General features: G+C 37.9%; 1 protein-coding gene, 1 non-coding gene and 1 pseudogene across 2 annotated transcripts in view; 1 reads left to right on the top strand and 2 right to left on the bottom strand.

Annotated features, from left to right (window-relative positions):
* Positions 1–1,320: 1,320 nt before the first annotated feature.
* Positions 1,321–22,300, bottom strand: part of LOC101426324 (N-acetyllactosaminide alpha-1,3-galactosyltransferase-like 1) — a 28,693-nt gene continuing 7,713 nt past the window's right edge. Inside the window, exons 3-5 of the mRNA XM_058301363.1 lie at positions 21,444–21,491; positions 2,558–2,695; positions 1,321–2,125 (exon numbers count right to left, since the gene is read on the bottom strand). Coding sequence (XP_058157346.1) covers positions 1,456–2,125; positions 2,558–2,695; positions 21,444–21,491 — 856 coding nt within the window. The 3' untranslated portion in view covers positions 1,321–1,455. The remainder of the gene's footprint in view (positions 2,126–2,557; positions 2,696–21,443; positions 21,492–22,300) is intronic.
* Positions 13,925–15,229, bottom strand: LOC139439460 (actin-related protein 3 pseudogene; annotated as a pseudogene).
* LOC111761950 (small nucleolar RNA SNORD112) lies at positions 20,577–20,648 on the top strand. Its single transcript, XR_002795175.1, has one exon. It is a non-coding gene; the product is annotated as a small nucleolar RNA SNORD112 (small nucleolar RNA).

Raw genomic sequence — 22,300 nt, 5'->3', positions numbered from 1 at the left:
GGCCATCTCTTCCTGTTTCCTAGTGTGGCTTATAATTTTTTGCTGATTGCTAGGCACCCAAAAATTAGTGAAATTTCTCTAATGATCAATTTCTCTCTCTTACCTAATGGGTTTTTTCCCTGGCTCTTCTTTGATTTTTTGGCTCAACTTATTCTGAGTCTTTAAAATTACCCAGCTTAAGTAATGAAAATTGGGCCAGGGACTCACTAATTTTGAGACTTTCTCCCAGGAGCTGGGACTAACAGAGACCTAAAAGCAGTTTTTCTCTTTGCAGTTTCCTGGCTGGCCAGTAGATGGCACTCATTCCATCTTTTTAAAGCTAACCTTTCACAGAGGTGTTTCTTTCAATCTTCATTTGCTTGTGATTCTGTTCTGACTAGAACTGAGATTCAAAGCCGGCCCTGCTGGCTGAATTCACTGACGAGAAACCACTCTCCAATGCACCCTTCCTCTTCCCAGGGAGGGAGATGTCTGTTCCCCTCTCAGTTGGCTGCAGTGTGTCAGGGGTTTTATGCAGACTGCGGGTTTTGAGGGTGGGGGATGGGTTCCTTTCCCAGCCACCATGGGCATTTAGTAACTCACGGCAATTGTTTTTGAATTCTTGGTCTCTGTCCCTCATCCTGGGAGTTGCACCACATTGTCCTGGTCTGCTGACCCCCAAAACAGCTTCCTTTAAATTGCTTTTGTGAGAGTTGAGCCCTGCCTGACTACTTCAATGCCGTCTTCCCAGAATTATTAATTTTAGCACTTTTGAACTTGCAAAATAAATATTTATGAATAGTTTTATCTCCCCTGTGCTTGTATACACATTTATATTTTTACCACTTTTCTATCCTTTACTGCACCAAGCAGAGTATGTTTACAATACGGGACTAAGTAAATATCTCTTTTTAAAAAAGTAAAATGCTTGTAGCAGTTTAAAAAAAAATGAACTCAACATTTCTCTTTGTAACAATCAAAGTATGATACAAATTTTGTTGAATGTCTATAGCTCGCCTAAATTCAATCTGATACTAGACAGATTGAATGCTAATTGAGGGGATTAATCACCAGCAATAAATATCCTAACACTGAAAAACATGGCAAATATTTGATGAGTGAGTTTTTGAATATTTACTTTTCACTTTACATATATCCCTATTTGGATATATATATTTCTGACCTAGAATCTTGGGTGGTTTTTAACAAAAAAAATTCATTTTATGCCTTCAAAAGTATTTCTATATTGCTTACAATATATAAATAATAATATTGCTATATATTAACATTAAATTTTCATTTATTCTTTATCAAGCATTGATAGAAGTAGATGGTCCAAAATTTCAAGCAGAAAAATAATTTCTTTTGGAAGGTTGTACATTTTTGCAAACCTTTAAAGTATTGAAAAATTTAATGCCTTACATTTATGAAGTATTATTGTGATTTATTTATTAGTCCCTAAATCTAAGGGTATAATCACCAACTCTTTTCTGACTGCCTTGTTATCTTAACATGTTTAATTTGTGGAGGAGTGTTATAATCTGGATTCCAATTATATTCAGGTGATAACAACTTAGAGGGTTTTTTGAGAAATAAAAATTTGTTTAAGTGGTGTTCATATATGCTATTAAGTTTACTTTTGGTGTCACGAATATGTCCTTTTTTATATTCCTCAATGAACATTAAAACCTCTTGGGGTGTGCCACCAAAAATTGCCCTATGGTAATAGAAATCTCCCTGTCCATAGGGGATGAAAGCTGCTAATCCAGATCTTCTCTCATAAGGGAAATTTTTATCATTTTTAAAATACCACCATCCATGGAGTTGAGCCACAGAATTGCCCAGGGTTTCTACTCCAAAGTCAGTCATGAAGATCTGGTTTACATCCATAATGAAGAGAAAGTTGACTTCATCCCGGATGTGACTTAAGAGGAATAGTTGTAAGTCGTCCATGAAGCTGAAATTCAAGTCTTGCAGAATATTTTTTTTTAATATTGAAAGTAGTTTAAATGTTCGAAGAGGGCCTAACTCTATCCGAGGTAGGCTGGAGAAGTCATCCATCATGATGTAAAAGATAACATTATAGCCAGTCATAAAGTACTTATTGGCAGATTGTATGAACTCTTTCAGGTACTTATCTGCAAACCTATGAAATATGAAAAAAAAAGTAAAACCTTATTTTTCTAAAAATAATCTGGAGAATGCATGCCATTTAAACAAGCTCTCTAATATATGTGTCATTGATGCTAAAGAACTCCCAGCAGGTAAGGTAGAGAAGAGGGTCCGTAGTTTCAATTGTATTGGTTAGTGAAAGAGAATGTAGTGACCTAGAGGGCCTGAGAAGAGCAGTAGAGTTTTGGAACACCTACTGTGAAGAAAGGGAAAGAGAGCTTAATGGATATTACTGAAAAGTTTACCAAGTAGTGTTAAGGGCCAAGACAAGGTTGGAGAAAATAACCCCGGTGGTATTATACAGTACAGCTATAAATAATGATTAAAGTTATTGGATATAGAAAGTCCATGGGTGCTCATCCACATTTTTCCAAAATAAAAAAGGACAAATATTAGCAGCACCTACTTTCCAGTAGCAAATACAACCAAGCCTATGGTAATGTTCAGCCTTTTGTAATATTTTTCCAGGACCTTTCTATTGTAAGTTCCTTCCCATATGACTGGAGCAAGCCAGGCAGTTGTAGTTATAACATCAGGACGTTTTCTGTTGAACAAACAAAACAGAAATTAAGGAGGTACCACTTTACTACCACAGCAGAAGTGGTTGCCCAACTTATCATAGCTAACACTTGTGGTGTAAAATTTCTATGTGCCAGGCACTTTATATAAGTGCTTTAAATAACTGATCTCATCCTTATAGAGAACTATAAGGTAAGTACTAATATTAGCCCTGTTTTTCATATGAAAAAACTTAAGCACAGATTGATTGAATAACTTGCTTAGTATCACACAACTAAAGAGAGTCAGGATTCAAGACCCATCTATTCTGGCTTCAGTGTCTATGTTTGAAACATTGTCATACTGCCTTTTGAGCCCAGGGGTTACTTTCTTTGAACTCTTAACTGCTGTTTAAACTTAGGTAACCCAGTGTCTCATTTCCTTTGATTATTGTCTAAGGCAAACATTATTGGTACAGTACCCCTGTCTCCTTTATGTGTTCCTTTTTTTTTTTCCCTCCTTCTCTGTTTTCTTTCTGTCCCTTTTCTTTTCCTGGAAGATCTAAAGTATACCCTTTTCACTTTCTCCCTAATGCTTTGGGCACATCAGTGCAAACTGGAAGAAAAAAAAGATCAGTCTAAGAGGAGAAACGGTATTAGATTTGGCTTTTTTTTAAGTATGTAAATAACATTTTTTTATTATCTTTAAAAAAAGATACATAGATGACACAAAATGTTACATTAAAAAATATAAGAGGTTCCCATATAACCCATTCCCCACACCCCCACTCCTCCCACATCAACAACTTCTTTCACTAGTGTGGTACATTCATTGCATTTGATGAATACATTTTGGAGCATTCCTACACAGCATGGATTATAGTTTATGTTGTAGTTTACATTCTCTGCCAGTCCATCCAGTGGGTTATGGAAGGATATATAATGTCCTGCATCTGTCCCAGCAATGTCATTCAGGACAAGACCAAGTCCCAAAAATGCCCCAATATCACACCTCTTTTTCCCTCTCCCTGTCTTCAGCAACTCCTGTGGCCACTGTCTTCGCATCAATGATATAATTTCTTCCATTGCTAGAATCACAATAGTTCTATAGTAGAATACCAGTAGGTCCACTCTAATTCGTATTTTATTCCCCCATCCTGAGGATCCTGGAATGGCAATGCTCACTACACCTCTAAATTGAGAGGTAGATGGATGGCTGATGGATGAGATTCTCCTGCTTGTAGTTGTAGATGCTCTAGTTTCCTTGGTGTGATGGTTGACCATCCTCACCTCCTTGTTAACTGACTTGGGTAAGTCCAATGAACTGGAGAGTAGGTGTTGCAACTCTGCTGAGGTTCAGAGCCCAGCTGGCACATGGACAGTCCAGAAATTCAAGTCTCCTGATCATACACCAGCCCCAGCACCAACCACGGGTTAAATAAAAGTGAAAGAAGAGGCATGTGTAGAGAAGTCAAATCTGAGTCCAACTCCATCACACTAAGGAGCACAAAATTCCAAAGTAAGACCCACTGGCAAGGCGCTGAACTCCAGAGCTATCTGCCATGACTGTAGGACCTGGGTGTCTCTGTAGCCCTCAGCAGCACCACTACCTGGGGCTGTATCTACTTTGTCTATCTCTGGGATCCTGCTGAGACGTGCATAAGCGTGACCCCTCTGATGACCTCCTGACTCATTTTGAAGTCTCTTAGCCATATAAACTCATTTGTCTTTACCACTTTCCCCTTTTAGTCAAGATCTTTTTGTAGTTGCATCACCAGCTGGTGCTTGGTTGTAATCCCTTGGCATCAGGGAGGCTCATCCCCAGGAGTCATGTCCTATGCTGGGGGAAAGGTAATGCATTTATATGCTGAATATAATAATAAGAAATCACTGCAGAAGTAGTAGAATTAGTAATAATAAACCGGAGGTAGGACATTAAAGTACCAAGGCAAATTAAGACCTTATTTTGGAAGGAATCAAATACAAAGTGAGAAGGCATCCTGTTATTGGTGACTGCAAATTTTAATTACAAATCCAAGCCCAGACAGGAGAAGAAATTGACAACCATTAATAGTATATTAATAATAGTCATAATAATAATATAATAACAAATCCTTCAAAAGTGCCCCCTTTTCCTATTTTAGGAAATTTGAACTTATACAATTATTTTTAAACCCTCCCTATACTTAGAATTCATAGTCACAGGCATCTGTTTGACTCACATGTCTCAAATTCCACCTTAATACTGGCCAAATGTATCCTTTTTTTTTTTAAAAAAAAGATTTATTTATTTAACCCCCCGCCCCCCTCAGTTGTCTGTTCTCTGTGTCTATTTGCTGCGTCTTGTTTCTTTGTCCGCTTCTGTTGTCATCAGCGGCACGGGAAGTGTGGGCGGTGCCATTCCTGGGCAGGCTGCACTTTCTTTCGCGCTGGGCGGCTCTCCTTACGGGGTGCACTCCTTGCGCGTGGGGCTCCCCTACGTGGGGGACACCCCTGCGTGGGGCCGCACTCCTTGCACGCATCAGCACTGCGCATGGGCCAGCTCCACACGGGTCAAGGAGGCCTGGGGTTTGAACCGCGGACCTCCCATGTGGTAGACAGATGCCCTAACCACTGGGCCAAGTCCGTTTCCCCCAAATGTATCCTTGTCACATAGATGTCACTTATAAATTATGTATGGTACATATTCAAATTAATATCTGAGAAGGTGAAAGGGTTTGAGGATTATTCCCTTTTGCTCAATGGACCATAATAAATATTTGTTGCCAGAATGGAAGAAATACTGCAAGAGGTAATCCAGGAAGAAAAAGAGTATCTGAAAGCACAAGCAATTAAAAGCTTGTGCTAAAAATTGTTTAATAAAAGAAGATAAAACAGAAGAGGAAGAAGTAGGAGAAGAGACTTAGAGACATTTACTTTTTAATATATATATGAAGCTCTTTACCTGGAAAGTAAATACTAGCTAGAGGGCATCCTTTGCAAAGGAGGCTCTCAGTAATTAAATGGGCAAAATGATGCATCCTCTGGATATAAGCCAGACACTTTCTCTTATCTACCATTGTTGCTTGCTTAGTGAGTCTGTCTACAAAGTGGCCCCAGCTACAGGGATGGAGATTATGCATATGCTCAATAACATGGACATCCCCTTACTAAGATTGAGCATAGCCAGGGCTGAGTTCCCCACCTGCCAGTCGCTGAGTTCCCCACCTGCCAGTCGCAAGGGCCAACTCTGAGGCCACGATATTTTCCCATTCTTCAGGGGAAATAGCCAGCAGCCTGATGGCTAGTTGTTTATATTGGATTATATATAAAGAATTCTATATAAAGAATCTAATATAAGAGGGGGGCAGCCGTTTTTCCTCAGAGAAATAGTTTCATATCCTGGGTTCAGATTTACTTTCCCTGCCTACAAATCTGCCAGCTTTGTCAACTTCCGAAGTACCTTATTTATTACCTTGGTATCACATGTAACATTGCCTCCAGTCAAGGTACTTATTTTATGGTGGAAGTAGGTTAGCATTTGGTTCACTTCCACATATTCTCAGTCATACGGTGTGCCCCACTGTCCAGGGGCAACTGGCCTGATAGAAAGTGGAATGGCCATCAGAAGTCTCAATTTCAGTGCCAGTTAAGAGATAATACCCTGAAAGGTTGAGGCACTTGTCCTATAGTGTGCCATACATGCTTTGAATCAATGGCCAAACAAGATGAAATTTAACATGACCTATATCATCATTGTAAGATCATGCAGAATGCTTCCATTTCCCCCTAATTCCCCCCTTTTCCATCTATTCTAATCCTATCTCCCCTTTCCCTCGGAGCCCACAGTGACAACCAGACTTCCCTGATTGAAGGACTAGATTCATAGATACTTGCAACAATGCTGAGGGCTTGACACACTAGTCTGTCCTCCCCTATTAGGAGCCACCCATGATCCCAAGAGACACCCTCCCCTCTGTTTGAGAATGTTGGGCCTCCCCAGGTGGGAGTATAACACCTTCCTGCTCATTATATGGGTCTCCACTCACTGATATAACACACTATGACAAGATGAGCACTCACACACACTCCCTAGAAGCCTGCCCCAGGTGAACCCTGTACCGAATGCCTCCCCACCCAACACCCTAAACCAGCAACCCTCCCTTGTCATATTGCCAAAAGAGTTTTCTCAACATTTTAGTTTCAACCATGTACCCGTCAATCCCCCATGTTCACCTGTTCCCTCCCCCAACCCTCCCCCCAGTTCCTTGGACCATCGAACCAATCCTCCCCACACTAGCCCCCTGTCAAGCTACACCACCCAACCCAATGTATCTTTATACCCTTGTCATATCCCTTCACTGCACAACTACTCACTTCCACCTTATCATAGATTTCACCTGTGTGGGCGTTGGTTCACAACTTTCTTCTCCCTTTCTATTTCCTGTAAGCTTATCTTCCAAACTTTAGCTGAGATGGCTTGATTTGTTTAATTCATATCAGAGAGGTAATGCAGTATTTGTCCTTCAATACCTGGCTTGCTTCACTCAGCATAAGGTCCTCAAGATTTATCCATGTTATCCCATGTGTTAGTACTGTACTCCTTCTTACAGCTGGGTATTCCATTGTATGTATATACCACATTTTGTTTATCCATTCATCCGTTGATGGTCATTTGGGTTGATTCAAACTTTTGGAAATAGTGAATAATAGTGCTATGAACATTGGTGTGCATATATTTGTTCAGGTCCTTGTTTTCAGTTCTTCTGGGTATATACCCAGCAGTGGAATTGCTGGGTCATATGGCAAATCAATAGTTAGTTTTTTGAGGAACCACCAAACTGTCCTCCACAATGGCTGGATTATTTTACATTTCCACCAGCAGTGGATGATGGTTTCCATTCCTCCACATCCTCTCTACCACATGTAGTCCTCTGTTTTTTAAAAAAGCTGCCAGTCTAATGGGTGTAAGATGGTATCTCATTGTAGTTTTGATTTTCATTTCTCTAACAGTGATGTTGGGCATCTTTTCGTGTGCTTTTTAGCCGTTTGTATTTCTTCTTTGGAGAAGTGTCTGTTCAAATCACTTGCTCATTTTTAAAATGGGTTGTTTGTCTTTTTATTTTCAAGACAGAGGATTTCTTTTTATATGCTGGATACTAGGCTACCAAATATTTTCTCCCATTGGATAGGCTTTCTTTTCACTTTCTGTACATTTTATGTTATTTTTATGTTTATTTTTTCTGAGGTACCAGAACTGGAGATTGAACCCAGGACCTCATGTGCGGGAAGCCAGCACTCAACCACTGAGCCACATCGGCTCCCTGAGTTGGTTTGCTTGTTTTGTTGTGTTTGTTGTTTCGTTTCTGTTTTTGTTTTTCGTTAGGAGGCACCAGGAACCCAACCTGGGACCTCCAATGTGGGAAGCAGATGCTCAACCACTTGAGCCACATCCTCTACCTCTGTACATTTTTTTGTTTTTGTTTTTTATTTTTTAAGGGTCTATTTCTTTCATTTATTTATTTATTTATTCTTTTAAATGTTACATTAATAAAATATGAGGTCCCCATATACCCCCCACCCCACCCATGCCACCCCTCCCACATCAACAAACTCTTCCATCATTGTGGCACATCCACTGCACCCGGCAAATACATTATGGAGAACCGCTGCAGCACATGGACAGTGGTCCACATTGTAGTCCACACTCTCCGCCAGTCCACCCAGTGGGCCATGACAGGACACACAATGTCCAACATCCGTCTCTGAGCACCACCTAGGACAACTCCAAATCTTGAAAATGCCCCCACACCATATTTCTTCTTCCCTCTCTCGACCATCAGCCACTGTGGCCACCCTCTCCACATCACTACTACAATTTCCTCCCTTACTAGTCACAATAGTTCCCCAGCAGAACACCAGTAAGTCCACTCTAATCCATACTCTATTCCTCCATCTTGTGGACCTGGGATGGCTATGTCCAGTCCCCCTCTATATCAAGAGGGGGTTTAGATTCCACATGGATGATGGATGCAATTCTCCTGCTTGCAGCTGTAGGCACTCTTGGCTCCCTGGTGTGGTGGTTGACCCTCTTCACCTCCCTGTCAGCTGACCAGGGTAAGTCCAAGAAATCAGAGGGTAGGGGCTTCAAGTCTGCTGAGGTCCAGGGCCTGGCCGTCACATGGACAGTTCAGAGATTCAGGTCTCCTGAGTATACATGAACCCAAATGCCAACCACAGGTCCAGTAAAAGTGACAGAAGAGGCATGTGTAGAAAGGCTATATCTGGGTCCAACTCCTTCACACCCAGGAACACAAACTCCAAAGTATGGCCAACTGACATGGCCCTGAACTCCAGTGCCATCTGCCTTGACCATAGAACCTGTGGGTTGCTGCAGCCCTCAGGAGAACTAGCACCTGGGTTTCCATCTACCTTGGCTATCTCTGGTACCCTGCTGAGGTGTGCATAAGCATCACCCTCTGATGACCTCCTGACTCTTTTTTGGAGTCTCTTAGCCATATAAACTCACTTGTCCTTTCCATTTTCCCCTTTTTATCCAAAGTCAATAAGCGATTTTTAACACCTGATATTACGTGTAGGCTGAGATATTCTGCCGGTCTGAGTTGACCTCTTTGTTCATGGACTTTTTGTAGTTACATCGTCAGCTGGTGCTTGGTAGTAATCCCTCAGTGCCAGGGAGGCTCATCCCCAGGAGTCATGTCCCACACTGAGGGGAAGGCAATGCATCTACATGCTGAGTTTGGCTTAGAGAGTGGTCACAATTGAGCAACATGGAGGCTCTCAGGAGGTAACTCTTAGGCACCCCACAGCTATAGGCCTAGTTCATATTTCAGGCACACAGGCTCATAATCGGACCATCAGTATCAAAGGCTCATTGTTGAACCATCCATCTTTATTGGTCTTTGCCATTGCACTTAGGGGATTGTAGTTGTCCTTTGGGGAATGTGATATAGCCCCCCTGGTCAGGAACTCAGCACTCTCTCATCTGTTGTTTCCAACTGAAACCACTATGAAAATATCCAAACCTTTCTATGTACCCTATATACATGCCCTGGAGAACTCCCTCCCAACCGTGTGCCCCCCACCAATGACACCCCACACAAGTGCTCCTCTCCTGCCATAGTCGAACCTCTCTGTAGTCCAAAACTTCTTCAAAAAGGAAGCCCAATATATTGCCAGATTCCATCCTCTGTACATTTTAAGTCTTAACTTCCCATTCCCTAACTCCACTCTGATAACCTATGTTCTAGATTCTGCATCTATGAGTTTGCTTATTCTAATTGTTCCAAATCTGTGAGATCATGGAATATTTGTCCTTTTGTGCCTGGCTTATTTTACTCAATGTCTTTCAGTGTTCATCCACGTTGTAGCATGCATCAGGACTTCATTCCTTTTTATGGCTGAATAATATTCCATTGTATGTATATACCAGCTTTTATTTATCCATTCATTGGTTGATGTACATTTGGATTGCTTCCACCTTTTAACAATTGTAAATAATATCTCTATGGATGTCAGTTTGCAAATAACCCCTTGAGACCTTGCTTTCAATTCTTTTGGGTATATACCTAGTAATGAGATTGGCAGATCATGTGGTAGTTCTACACTTAGCTTTCTGAGGAACTGCCAAACTGTCTTCCACAGCAGATGCACCATTTTACATTGCTACCAACAATGAATGAGTGTTCCTATTTCTCCACATCTTCTGCAACACTTATTTTCCATTTTTTAAAAAGCAGTCTTTCTAGTAGGTATGAAATGGTATCTTAAAGTAAATATTGCCTCAAATAGCAGGACTCCTGAGGCCTCTGGAGACATCTGGACACCATAGGCAGGGCAGACAGCTCAGGAGTTTGGTGCCCTGCCAGTGGGCCCTGCTCTGGAATTTATGCTCCTCAATGTGACAGAGTTGGATTCAGTTGTGTGTTTTCCCTACACATGGCCCTTCTGACCCTTCTTTCTGAACCTATAGTTAGTACTAGAGTTGATAGTTGTATGTCCAAGAGACTTAAATCTTCAGCCTGTCCGTATACCATATGGACTTTGAATCTCAACAGGTTTGCAACACCTACTCTCCAGTTCATGGGACTCACCCAGGAAAACTAACAAGGAGATGATGATGGACGATGACCATCTCAAGGAACAGACAGGGTCTGTAGCTGCATCTGAGATAGTCCCTTCCATCTGCCCCATGGAATCTAAGCTCCCTCTCAATTAGAGGTAAAGTGGGCATCACCATCCCAGAATCTTCAGGATTGGGGAATGAACAACGGTATTCTACTATAGACTTATTGTGATTCTAGCAATGGAAGAACTTTTATCATTGATGTGAAGGCAGTGGCCCCTGGAGGTTCTGAGGGGAGGGAGAGGGAAAACTAGGTGTAATTTGGGGACATTTCAGGACTTGGGAGTTGTCCTGCATGACACTGCCATGACAGATACAGGCCATTATTTTATCTGGTAATAACTTACAAAAATGTGCAAGAGAGAGTGTAAACTACAATGTAAACTCTAATCACACTTAGGGGCAATGCTCCAAAATGTGTTCACCAATTTTAACAAATATACTACACTAATAAGGATGTTGCTAAATGTGGGAGGGTTAAGGAGCGGGGCATATGGGAATCCCCTATAATTTTTATGTAACATTTATGTAATCTAAGTATTTTTTTAAAAAAATAAAGTATATTAAAGAAAAAAAGGTATCTTATTGTAGTTAAAAAAATTTTTTTTAAATTTATTTCTCCCCACCCCCTTATTGTTTGAATTTCTATGTCTGCTTATTGTGTGGTGGTCTCCTTTTCAGGAGGCACCAGGAACCAAACATGGGACCTCTGGTGTGGGAGGAGGTGCCCAATTGCCTGAGCCACCTGTTTCCTGCTTTGTTGTGTCTCTTATATTTTCGCTGTCTCCTGTTGCATCATCTTGTTGTGTCAGCTAGCTGTGCCTGTCCATCACATTAGCTTGCTGTCTTTCTTGTCTTCTTTGGGAGGTATTAGGAACCGAACCTGGGATCTACCACCTAGTAGTCAGGAGCTCAATCACTTGAGCCACATCTGCTTCCCTTACTGTAGTTTTAATTTGCATTTCCCTGATGGCTAATGATGGTGAGCATCTTTTCATGTGCTTTCTGACCGTTTATCTTCTTTGGAGAGATGTCTATTCAAGTCCTTTACCCCTTTTATAATTGGGTTGTTTGTCATTAAAATTGTTCAGTTGAAGGATTTCTTTAGATATTCTCGATATTAAACCTACGTGGTTTCTAAATGTTTTCTTCCATTTTGTAGGTTGTCATTTTCCTGATTAAGTCATTTGAACTTCAAAAGTTTTTTATTTTGATGAGGTCCCATGTTTCTCTTTTTTTTGTTGTTGTTGTTGCTTGTGCTTTGGGTATAAAGTTTAAGAAACACAAGGTCCTAAAGGTGCTTCCCTACATTTTCTTCTAGGAGTTTGATAGTTCTGGCTCTTATATTTAGGTATTAGATCCATTTTGAATTGATTTTTTGTATAAGGTGAGGGGTAGGGTTATTCATTCTTTTAATTGGGTACATAAAATTCCAAGGTGTGGACAGTTTGTTTAGCCATTTCCTTACTGACAGGTATTAATTTTATTTCTGAGATTTTGGTCACTATGGGAAAAGATGCAATAATAAGCTTCTTTAATCTGTCCTTTTGTATTGGGTTCTTATTTTTACAGGATAGTCCCAAGAGTGGAATTTCTGGGTTTAAGGATGCATGCATTTTTATTTGCAATAGATATTACCCAACTGCTTTTTTTTCCCCCAAATAGGCTTTATTTTTAGACAATTTTAGGTTTCCAGAAAAATTGCATAGAAAGTAAAAGCCTGGGGAAGCGGACTTGGCCCAGTGGTTAGGGCGTCCATCTATCACATGGGAGGTCCGCGGTTCAAACCCCGGGCCTCCTTGACCCGTGTGCAGCTGGCCCACGCGCAGTGCTGATGTGCGCAAGGAGTGCCCTGCCACGCAGGGGTGTCCCCCACGTAGGGGAGCCCCACGCGCAAGGAGTGTGCCCCATAAGGAGAGCCGCCCAGCGGGAAAGAAAGTGCAGCCTGCCCAAGAATGGCGCCACCCATACGGAGAGCTGACACAACAAGAGGACGCAACAAAAAGAAACAGATTCCCGTGCCGCTGACAACAACAAAAGCAGACAAAGAAGAAGACACAGCAAATGGACACAGAGAACAGATAACTGGGGTGGGAGTGGGGGGAAGGGGAGATAAATAAATAAATAAATCTTAAAAAAAAAAAACAACAAAAGCCTGAATTACTTCACATATCCACCAGCATTTTCCTACAGTATAAGTTTATAGTTTTTATTACCAGTTTTATAGGCATAAAATAATAGCTCATTATTTTACATTTATCTTATTTCTACTGAATTTGAGCATATTTTCATATGCTTATTAGCTTATCATATGCTCAAATTGCTCTACTGTGAGTTTCCTATTTTTGAATTGCATTGTGTTTTTTCCTCAGTGATTTATAAGAGTACTTTGTATTTAGATAATTACTCTGTGTTATGCTTTAAGTACACCAATTTTGATAATCAAATTATTGTTTTTTTAATAAGAAACGACCCTACAGAACTGCAATAATGGTCCAACAGTTTTGTCTTTACTTTTCTTTTAAAGCAAGAAACAGAATGCAAGTAATCAGAAAGTACTAGCAGACATAGTTAATCCAAAAAACTAGCTTCTGAATTCCAAAAGCACTTGCAAAGAAAACCATTGAGAAGGTGGAGAGGGATGGAAACAATTTCTAATAACTGGAGTTCCATGAGTGTGTATCAAGTCTCATGAGGCTATTTTTTGAATTTATCTTTCACATGGTCACTTTTTTCCCCCTCAAATACTACATTTTTTCTTTGACTTTTCCGTCAAAATATAAAAAGTATGAACTATAAGCAAACTCTTGCATGCACACTTTAGTGTACAATTCAAGCATTATTAGAGCTATCTACATACTGATAAATCCCATCAAGTCTTGGATAATTCAATAATATATAAAATAGAGCACAAAAAGAAGTAAAATTCACTGTTACACGTAAGATTCAAATATTCACTCTAAAGAAAAAGATTTTTCTTTAGCTCTCTTCTACACTTGCATGTTGATATACTTACTAAAATATTCCTGTATATTATGTTTGGTCTTATTATTGGCAGATTAAGTTTAAAACTTCAAAACCCAGCCATCCAGACAAAACAGGTAATCAGAAATTGTCTCTTCCCCACCTCCCTAATCCTGATAACTGGAAGTCAATTTTCTGACATGATTCCAAACACTGGGGTTTGAAGACAAATGCTAGGTCCAGTTTCTTCATAATCCTTTTCTTCTCCCATAGCTGCTATCCTTTTTCCTTCTCTCTAGGATATTTGTATTTATATGTGGTAAAACAGTCATATATATAATATCCCCCATATTCGTGTTTTATATGAGGTTTTACTATCTTTACAATCCCATGTTTCATAATCCTTTTGGCTGTGACATACTCGGTAGAACTTAGATATAGAGGCTAGCATTGATCCCCCAAACCAAATTGCATATTGCTACATGTGGTGTGTAATCACTTGTACATCAATAGACTTTGGCTTCAATCTACTGCCCTTCAATTATTCACCTAATTTCAGCTTGGCATCTACAGTCCTTTTCAAATCTCCTTGCAAGCAAAGTCCACAGTCCTTGAACATGATTGAACCTCCAGAGATGACAATGTTTTTATAAAAACGACGTCTGACATCAATAGGACAATTCTGAGTTACTTCATCTACAACTTCTGAGATAGATTGTAAGAAGTCTGGATTAGCAAACTCTGGGTGAAAGAAGATTTCAGTCCCAAGAATTTCTCATAACCAACATCAACTGAAAATTCTTTTGTTGAGTTAGCACTGATCCCAGTATACGCCCTAACCCACTTTAACCCATCAGTGTCATACTTGTTAAATTCTTTTACTAAATCTGGGCAGACATAACTATAACACCCCTTTACTGCCTTAGCTGTTTCCAAGAATTGCTCTGGAGAGATTCCTACTTCCTAGTCTCTCAGCAGTTGCTGAATAAAATACATTATATCTCATCCTGCAATTAAAATGTGCTTAATATAGCTGCCAGTCACATACCCTTCAGTCACAGGAGTAACATGCGTTACACCATCTCCACTGTCTAGTACAGTACTAGTTAGTGTCGGTTCTCCTACTTGTCTTGAGGTCCAGAATGCAGCTAAGGCACGAACAGCCTACACAGCAATGTACAAGCCTGGAATATTGAAGGACTCAAATATTTTTTCAGCAGTATATTCTGTTTTCTGGAGTATTCATGGAGGTTCGGTTGAAAGAAAATAGTGATCTTCAGGTTCTGCCTTTAAGTAGTTAAAAATCACCTGTTCCATAAACCTTTCCATCAAATCCCTGCCCTCAACCTGTCCATTGTGGATTGACCACTTCGTTTCGTATGTAGGTTTTTCTATTGCTTCATCACCAATGAAGAAGTCTAGATCATCAACACCTTTCATTGCCTTCCTCTGAGCTTGATCACCCACTTTTGCTGACTTCTTAGTAGCAATTCAGGAAGGGAAGATAAAATGTGGTTCTGTATTTCCAGCATATCCTAATTTTGTATACCCTGTGCCACAGTCCACACCAGCCTGGGCGCCATCTCACCATCTTCCTCCTTGCCTTCTTCTGCCACTGCTGTCATCTGCTCCATGATGGTTGAGGCTGGGGATTGGTGGCGGGAGATGGGGGCTATCTGACCATCCGCAGCTGAGCCGTCCTCTCTGTCCTGGAAGCTGAAGCAGTAGCTAGAAAGCAGCAGGCTCAGTCTGCAGCTACCACGTCTCCAACGCAGGCAAGCAGTCCCCCAAAATGTTATTTTTTTCCCTTTCTTTTTTCTAGTGTTAACTTATCTACATAAGTGTTCATTTATCTACATATTAATCTGCATAAGGTTGTTTCATTATCCATTTACAAAATAAAAAAATCAATGTCTTTAATAAAAACAGATCACGTGTATATGTTTCCTTTCCATGTCTGTAAAATGAAGGGCTTTTTCTGGTTGATTTTTGTTGCCAGTTTCTCAAAAATAACCTCATGGCATGAGCCCTCAGGAAGGAACTTCACAGCCAACTGGCCTCTCAAAAGACAGCTATGCCTCATTCAAAATGAGGCTGCTGTTTAGGAACATCAATATCCTCATTAGACTTCAATCAACCCCAAGGATGCTTTCAAAAATGCTTTACTAATTTTCATCAAATATCCTTCTGCATTCTGCAATTTGTTTTGCATCTTAGTATCTCCAAAACTTTGTTTTGCATCTTAGCATTGGTAGATAGGACCATTGTGCCTATATATATATATATACTGGGCACCAACTTTCAAATCCTGACTTAAAAAAAAAAAGCCTTTTTTTTTAAAAAAAGATTTATTTATCCCCCCCACCCCCGCAGCTTGTTTTTTTGCTGTCTGTCCTCTGTGTTCTTTGCTGCACATTTTTTCCTTTTTTTAAGATTTATTTTTTATTTCTTTCTCTCCCCTTCCCCCTCCCCCCCAGTTGACTGCTCTCTGTGTCCATTCGCTGTGTGTTCTTCTGTGTCCACTTGTGCCGTTTTTTCTGTGTCTGCTTGTCTCCCTTTGTTGCGTCATCTTGCTGTGTCAGCCCTCCACGGTGCTTGGGCTGTTAGTTCTCCGTGGTGCAGAGGCTAGCTTGCCTTCTCAAGGAGGCCCTGGGATGTGAACCCAGGACCACCCATATGGTAGATGGGAGCCCAACTGATTGGGCCACAGCTGCTTCCCCCAAAATATTCTTTTAAAAAATAGCTACTAGGTTTCTAGCCTTAATTTGAAAGATCTCATTGTCATCTAGATTTCACATGTTGTCTAATAGACTTTTTAACAAGACATATTGTTTTATTTTTCACATTTAAATCATTATTCCTTCAGGAGTTTATTTTTGTAAATGGTCTAAAATTGGGGCCTACTTTGTTTTTCAGTTAGGTTGCCAATAGAGCAAGAATCATTTATTAAATAATCCATCCTTGCATCACTGATTTTAACTCTGTTATATATTAACTTTCATATACACTGTGATCTAATTGTGGATCCACTATTCTTCTGATCTATTACATGTTGACTTAATTACATTGCTGTTATAGTATGTACTGATATTTGGTAAGGCAAAATCCTCTTCCCTTTCCTCATATTTTCTCAACTATTCTGGGCATTTATTCTTTCATACAGACTTTAAAATAATTTTAACAATTACATATCCATTAGGAGATTAATTGGAATGTGGTAGATTGGATTATTCTTCCCAAATTTCTACTCCCATGACACAGAATGAAATATCTATCTCCTCTGTCATGTAACTTTGTCATTGCCTCCCAAGAAAGTGGGCAGAGTATGCCTCCCCTCCCCACTGACTTTGGTCTTGCCTGTGTGATTTTTTTGCCTATTGGAATTTTGGAGAACATTGACAAGAACAGAGGCTTTAACTGTGCTTATGTGGTTTGACTTCCTTTCTTGTATTTCTGCCATTTTCCATGAGGAGACTATGTTCCAGATAGCTGTTATCCAAGAATGAGAAAATATTCAGAGCAAATCTGAGCTTAACATATCTTGGAGCCAAGCGTAGCAAACCTCAGTCAAGCTCAGCAGAGCCACAGATGCTTAGTGAGAAAAAATTGCTCACTGTTTTAAGTACCTGGATTTTGTGGTGGTTTGTCTTGAAGCATTATCACACACAGCAAATCCTGACTGAAACAATTTAAATTTACATTTACTTTGAGAGAATTGATGTTGTGATATTCGGTTTTTCCATGCAAATACATGGTGTAACTTTCTATTTGCCCAAGTGTTGTTTTAGGTCTTTTAATAGGATTTTGTAATTTTATTCACACAACTCCTGTGCCTTTATTATTAGATTTTTACAAAGTATATTATAGCTTACGTTGCTACTATAAATGATTTTATTTTCCCATTTTCATTTTAGTCCTAGGTACATTGCAAGAATAGAGAAAGCTATTGGTTTAAGAAATATTTTTTTTGAGCCCAGTCACTTACCAAATTCTCTTATTACTTCTAGTAACCTCCCTCTCTTCCTCCCTTCCTTTGTGTTGATTTTTGGATTTTTAATGTACACACTGGCAAAATGATACCGTTTAATCTTCTATTTTCTATTCATTATGCCATTTGTTTAAATTTCTTATTTGTTTCCTATAACATCCAGGGAAGAGTAAAATAATACTAATGATAGTGAAATCCTTGTTTAGCTCCTAATTTAAATTAAAATGGTTTTGTTAAGAAATTTGCTTTTTGGATTTTGATACCTAGGCTTTATTATACTTAAATAGTGTCTTCCTATTTTGTTTTACTTAGAATTTTATTAGGAATAGCTACTAGATTTTGTTAAATTCCTTTAAAGTATTTATTGCTGTTTTTTCTTTAATTTCTTTATATGGTATAATATGTTGATAGATTTACTGATGTATAATTATTTTTGCATTCTTGCTATAAATCCTTCTTGTTCATATTATTTTTGACATATTGCAAGGTTCCACATGCTATTATTTTATTTAGAATTTATATTCATGACTGATATTTATCTATAATTCTTTTGATCTTTTCTATCTGAATTTTTAGTGGTTGCAAGATTGTACGTTTTTTTTTCAACTGCATTTAGACACCTAAGTTTAGCAGCTGAGAAAGCAGATAGTAACACTGATCCAGAATTTATTTTTTTTAGAGAATGAGGCAGCCAGTGCATTAGAATCCATGAATCTAAATGAGAGACTGGTTTAGATGATCAACTTTGGATATCCCAGACTAGAGAAGTAAGGGTATACAGGAATCAATACTGGTTTACTTGGATCCATGGAATGAAATTTAGAGTATTATTAAATTTAGGATTTGTAAGGGCTTAGAAAATAAAAGTGGTGGACTCTTGGAACTCATAGGGATTCATGAAGAACATGTTATGTGAGTTTAAGATTTCTTGTTTTGAAAACATGAAGAGCACTTTAAAGGATCTAATCTAGTTTATATTCAACACATGACATGCTTTCTAAATGCTTCACCATCCTAGTTCTCTTCTGCTTAACACAATGTAGTTTCTTGATGTCTCTTTGAAAATAGTCCAGAACTGAATAATGCACCAGATGTGAGCTAATCATACATGAACAGGATGAGACTTACTTCTTTCGTCCTGTTCTATGCATCCACCAGTGCAGCACAAGAGAACATAAATTTTTTGGTGAACTACCTTGTTAATTTAAGGAGTCAGCTACAATCTCCTGATTTTTCCCACACACCAGTCATTTAATCTTCATAAAGTCATCTTTTATTTAAGACAAATAATCAACCAATCCTTAATTTTATATGTTATGGAAATAGAAAATTTTACATATAATTTCAGAGGTGAAATACCTATGATATTCATTAGTTTTAGTTTAATAAAGAAGCAACGAGTTTCTTCCTTGGTATCTCACACATTGAAGAGGTTATTTGATTTCTTCTTCAAATATATCTTTGAAACTATAAGCCAATATGATGCTTAATAATAAAACAGAAAACTTCTAATTAAAGGATGCCTGTTACCATCTTTATTACATTGTTATGAAAGTTCTAGTCAATGTAATTAGACAGAAGGGTTCATGCATTCATTTTGTCTGAAGCTATTGAGCCTCTATTATATATCGTAATTGGCATGGAGTAAGGGAGACAATAATTGAAAATGAGATCAGAGGTAGATGGAGCGGGGTATTTAACTATTACAATCTTTTTTTTTCACATTTTAAACTCTTTGAACTTTGAAAAGGCATCTAATAAGATGAAGGTTTTTTAGCCTTTTTTTTTTTGTGCCAGGGGCTCATTTGGTAGTTCAATAAAGCCTATGTCATCTGTAAGAATAATGCTTTTAAATATATAAAGCAAAATGCATATTATTATAAAAGAAATCAACTATATTGAAATAATTATTAAATTATTTTAAAATTTTCTGATAATAATAATGTGCCTCTTCCCTATCACATTAAATAATAAGATCTAACAGTGGGCCTAATAACACTATAATTGGAAGTAGTCATGACAGTAACAGATATTTCAAGGTTAGTATCCAGAATATATTCTTTAAATCAATAGCACAAATAACGCAACAGAAATGGGCAAACTATATGAACACATTTCACTGAAGAGGAAGCATACACGATCAACAAACATATGAGGAAATATTCCACTTCTTTAGTAATTAAAGAAATTTAAAAGACCACAAAGAGATAATTTGTTCATTCTATTGGCAATGCCAAGTGTGAGAGGATCTATTCTATTTTACAGGTTGAAATTTAAATTAGAATATCCACTTTGCAAAATAATTTTGGTACTATCTTACAGATTGAACATTCACATACCCTACCACCCACTGGCTCCAATTATACCTAAGGTGACATCTATAAAAATATTTATAGCAGCACAATTCATAATAGCAAAAACCTAGAAACCATTTGAGTATCCATTAACTGGGCAGTGGATGAATAAACTCTGGTTTATTTCCACAGTCAATTATTATGAAGCCATCAAAATGAATTAGAGTGATACACAAATTTTGTATGATCTTGAAGGCAAAAACAAGTCCCAGAAAATTATATACAGAATGATATCCATTTTATAAAATTATAAATACCACTTAAAAATAGATTTTTTTTTTTTTTTTGCAGAATACATATAGATGAGATAAAATTATACAAAAAGAAGGCAAGGGGATGATGAATCAAGGTTCGGGGTTGTGATTGTTGCAGGAGGTGGGAGAGCAGACAGGGTGGGGTTTTGGAAAGACACAAAGCTAGATGTTAAAGTTATTGAAGATTGCAATTTTTGTCTCATTATAAATAAACTCAAACAAATAATATACATAAGTTTTGTGTGAACCAATGATGAGAGTGAGTCATGAACAAAGGATTATTATTAATTTAATTCTGTGGACCTGAGGTTCATTAAAAATATAAATATAGAAAAGGAATTCATGTGAGATGACATACAAATATAAACTATAAAATAGATGCTCAAACTTAATAATAGTTATAAAAATGCAAATTGATGTGAGGTATTTTAACTAACAATTTTGCCAGTAATTGCTAAAGTATTATCAAATAAATAAAATAACATTAATATTACTAAAGTTTATCCACTATAGATGAGGAAATAAAATGATGAAATTATTAAAGTACAATTTAGTGACCTGAATCAAAATTTAAAATATCTACATCTTTTTAACTAATGACTCCAGGCTAGGAATTTATCCAACAGATAAATTTACCTGACATTATACAGATATGTATGTACAAGGGTATTCATTGAAACATTATTTGCAACAATCCTCAAACTAAAAAATACAAAACCAATAGGAAATTGGTTAAATAAATTATGGTATACAACTGCTAAAATAGAATATTAGGTAACCATTAAAAAGAATGAAGTTCTCTCCTGCCTGTTAATGCCAAAATTAAGAGCAGTCATTAATGGTATTTTGGGATTGCTTCCAAAGAGATTCTTTATTTCCCCTAATAAAGTGAGGAATGTTAAACCAGATAGAGTGTGTCAGCCTTCTCAATACCATCCTAATTGTCTAATTATTGATAAATAGATCCTAGGTTTGCATATTAAACCTTAAAATATAAACTCCAACTCCTGGAAATCTCCCAGGATAGCTACGTTTAGTGATGGGAAAAAAAAACCTCTTTCAAATTGAGTTATTATAATTATTTTGTGAGCAGGTTTTTTTGGCTCTTACTTAGGATTAAACCAATCAGAGAGCTGAGGTTCTTCTACTTGATAATTCCTGGGTACAAAGAGAAAATCAAGTTATTAAGAGTAATACATCATTCAACAAATATTTTTTTGAGTCCCTATACATAATAGAATCAGTTTGGTGCTGATTCTAAAGCTATGAACATTTAGATCTAGGTCCTGACTTCAGGATGCTTATAGCCTAGCAGAAAAGACAATATTAAATAGACAATTATAGTCTAGAGTGATAAATACTAACACGGAAAAAGAGCTCTATGAAAGCATGTAAGTAGGTCATCCAATTTAAATTTTCAGTCAACAAAAACCACTTGGATAAGAAATATGTGAACCGTGTCTGGAATGATAAGGACTTATCTAGGAAAGATGTATAAGGTGAAGAGGTAATGATCAGAGGCATGAAGGCAAGAAGGAGTATGGTTCTTGGGAGGAATTTTTTTTTTAATTAACAGAACAGACAAAAGAACTCACGCAAAAATGCAATTTCAATTAATTCATTTATCACACATTAATGGCTTACTATGTAATAGGTACTTGTTATGTATTGAAATAAATGGGTTGGGTTAGGGGTCCAAGTGTTTACCTTGATTTTCATTTAAATACAGAACCCAACTAAGGTTTTGTTTGACTTTTAAGTTTATTCCATTAAAAAGGTTATTAAGCACTTTACCTTTTATAAACCTGGGATATTTTGCAATGTAAGAATAAAGTTAAGAAATTTGTGCTTTTGGAAAGATGGAGTAGTATCTATTTCTCCTGCTAAGTAGAGCTAAAAATTCCATACTCTCTCTCTATATATAACTTGTATATATAATATATATAATTATATGTATATATAATTTA

Source organism: Dasypus novemcinctus, chromosome 8 (genome assembly GCF_030445035.2).
Source record: "Dasypus novemcinctus isolate mDasNov1 chromosome 8, mDasNov1.1.hap2, whole genome shotgun sequence".
Taxonomy (NCBI): Eukaryota; Metazoa; Chordata; class Mammalia; order Cingulata; family Dasypodidae; genus Dasypus; species Dasypus novemcinctus.
This window is presented reverse-complemented; position numbering and strand designations above follow the sequence as displayed.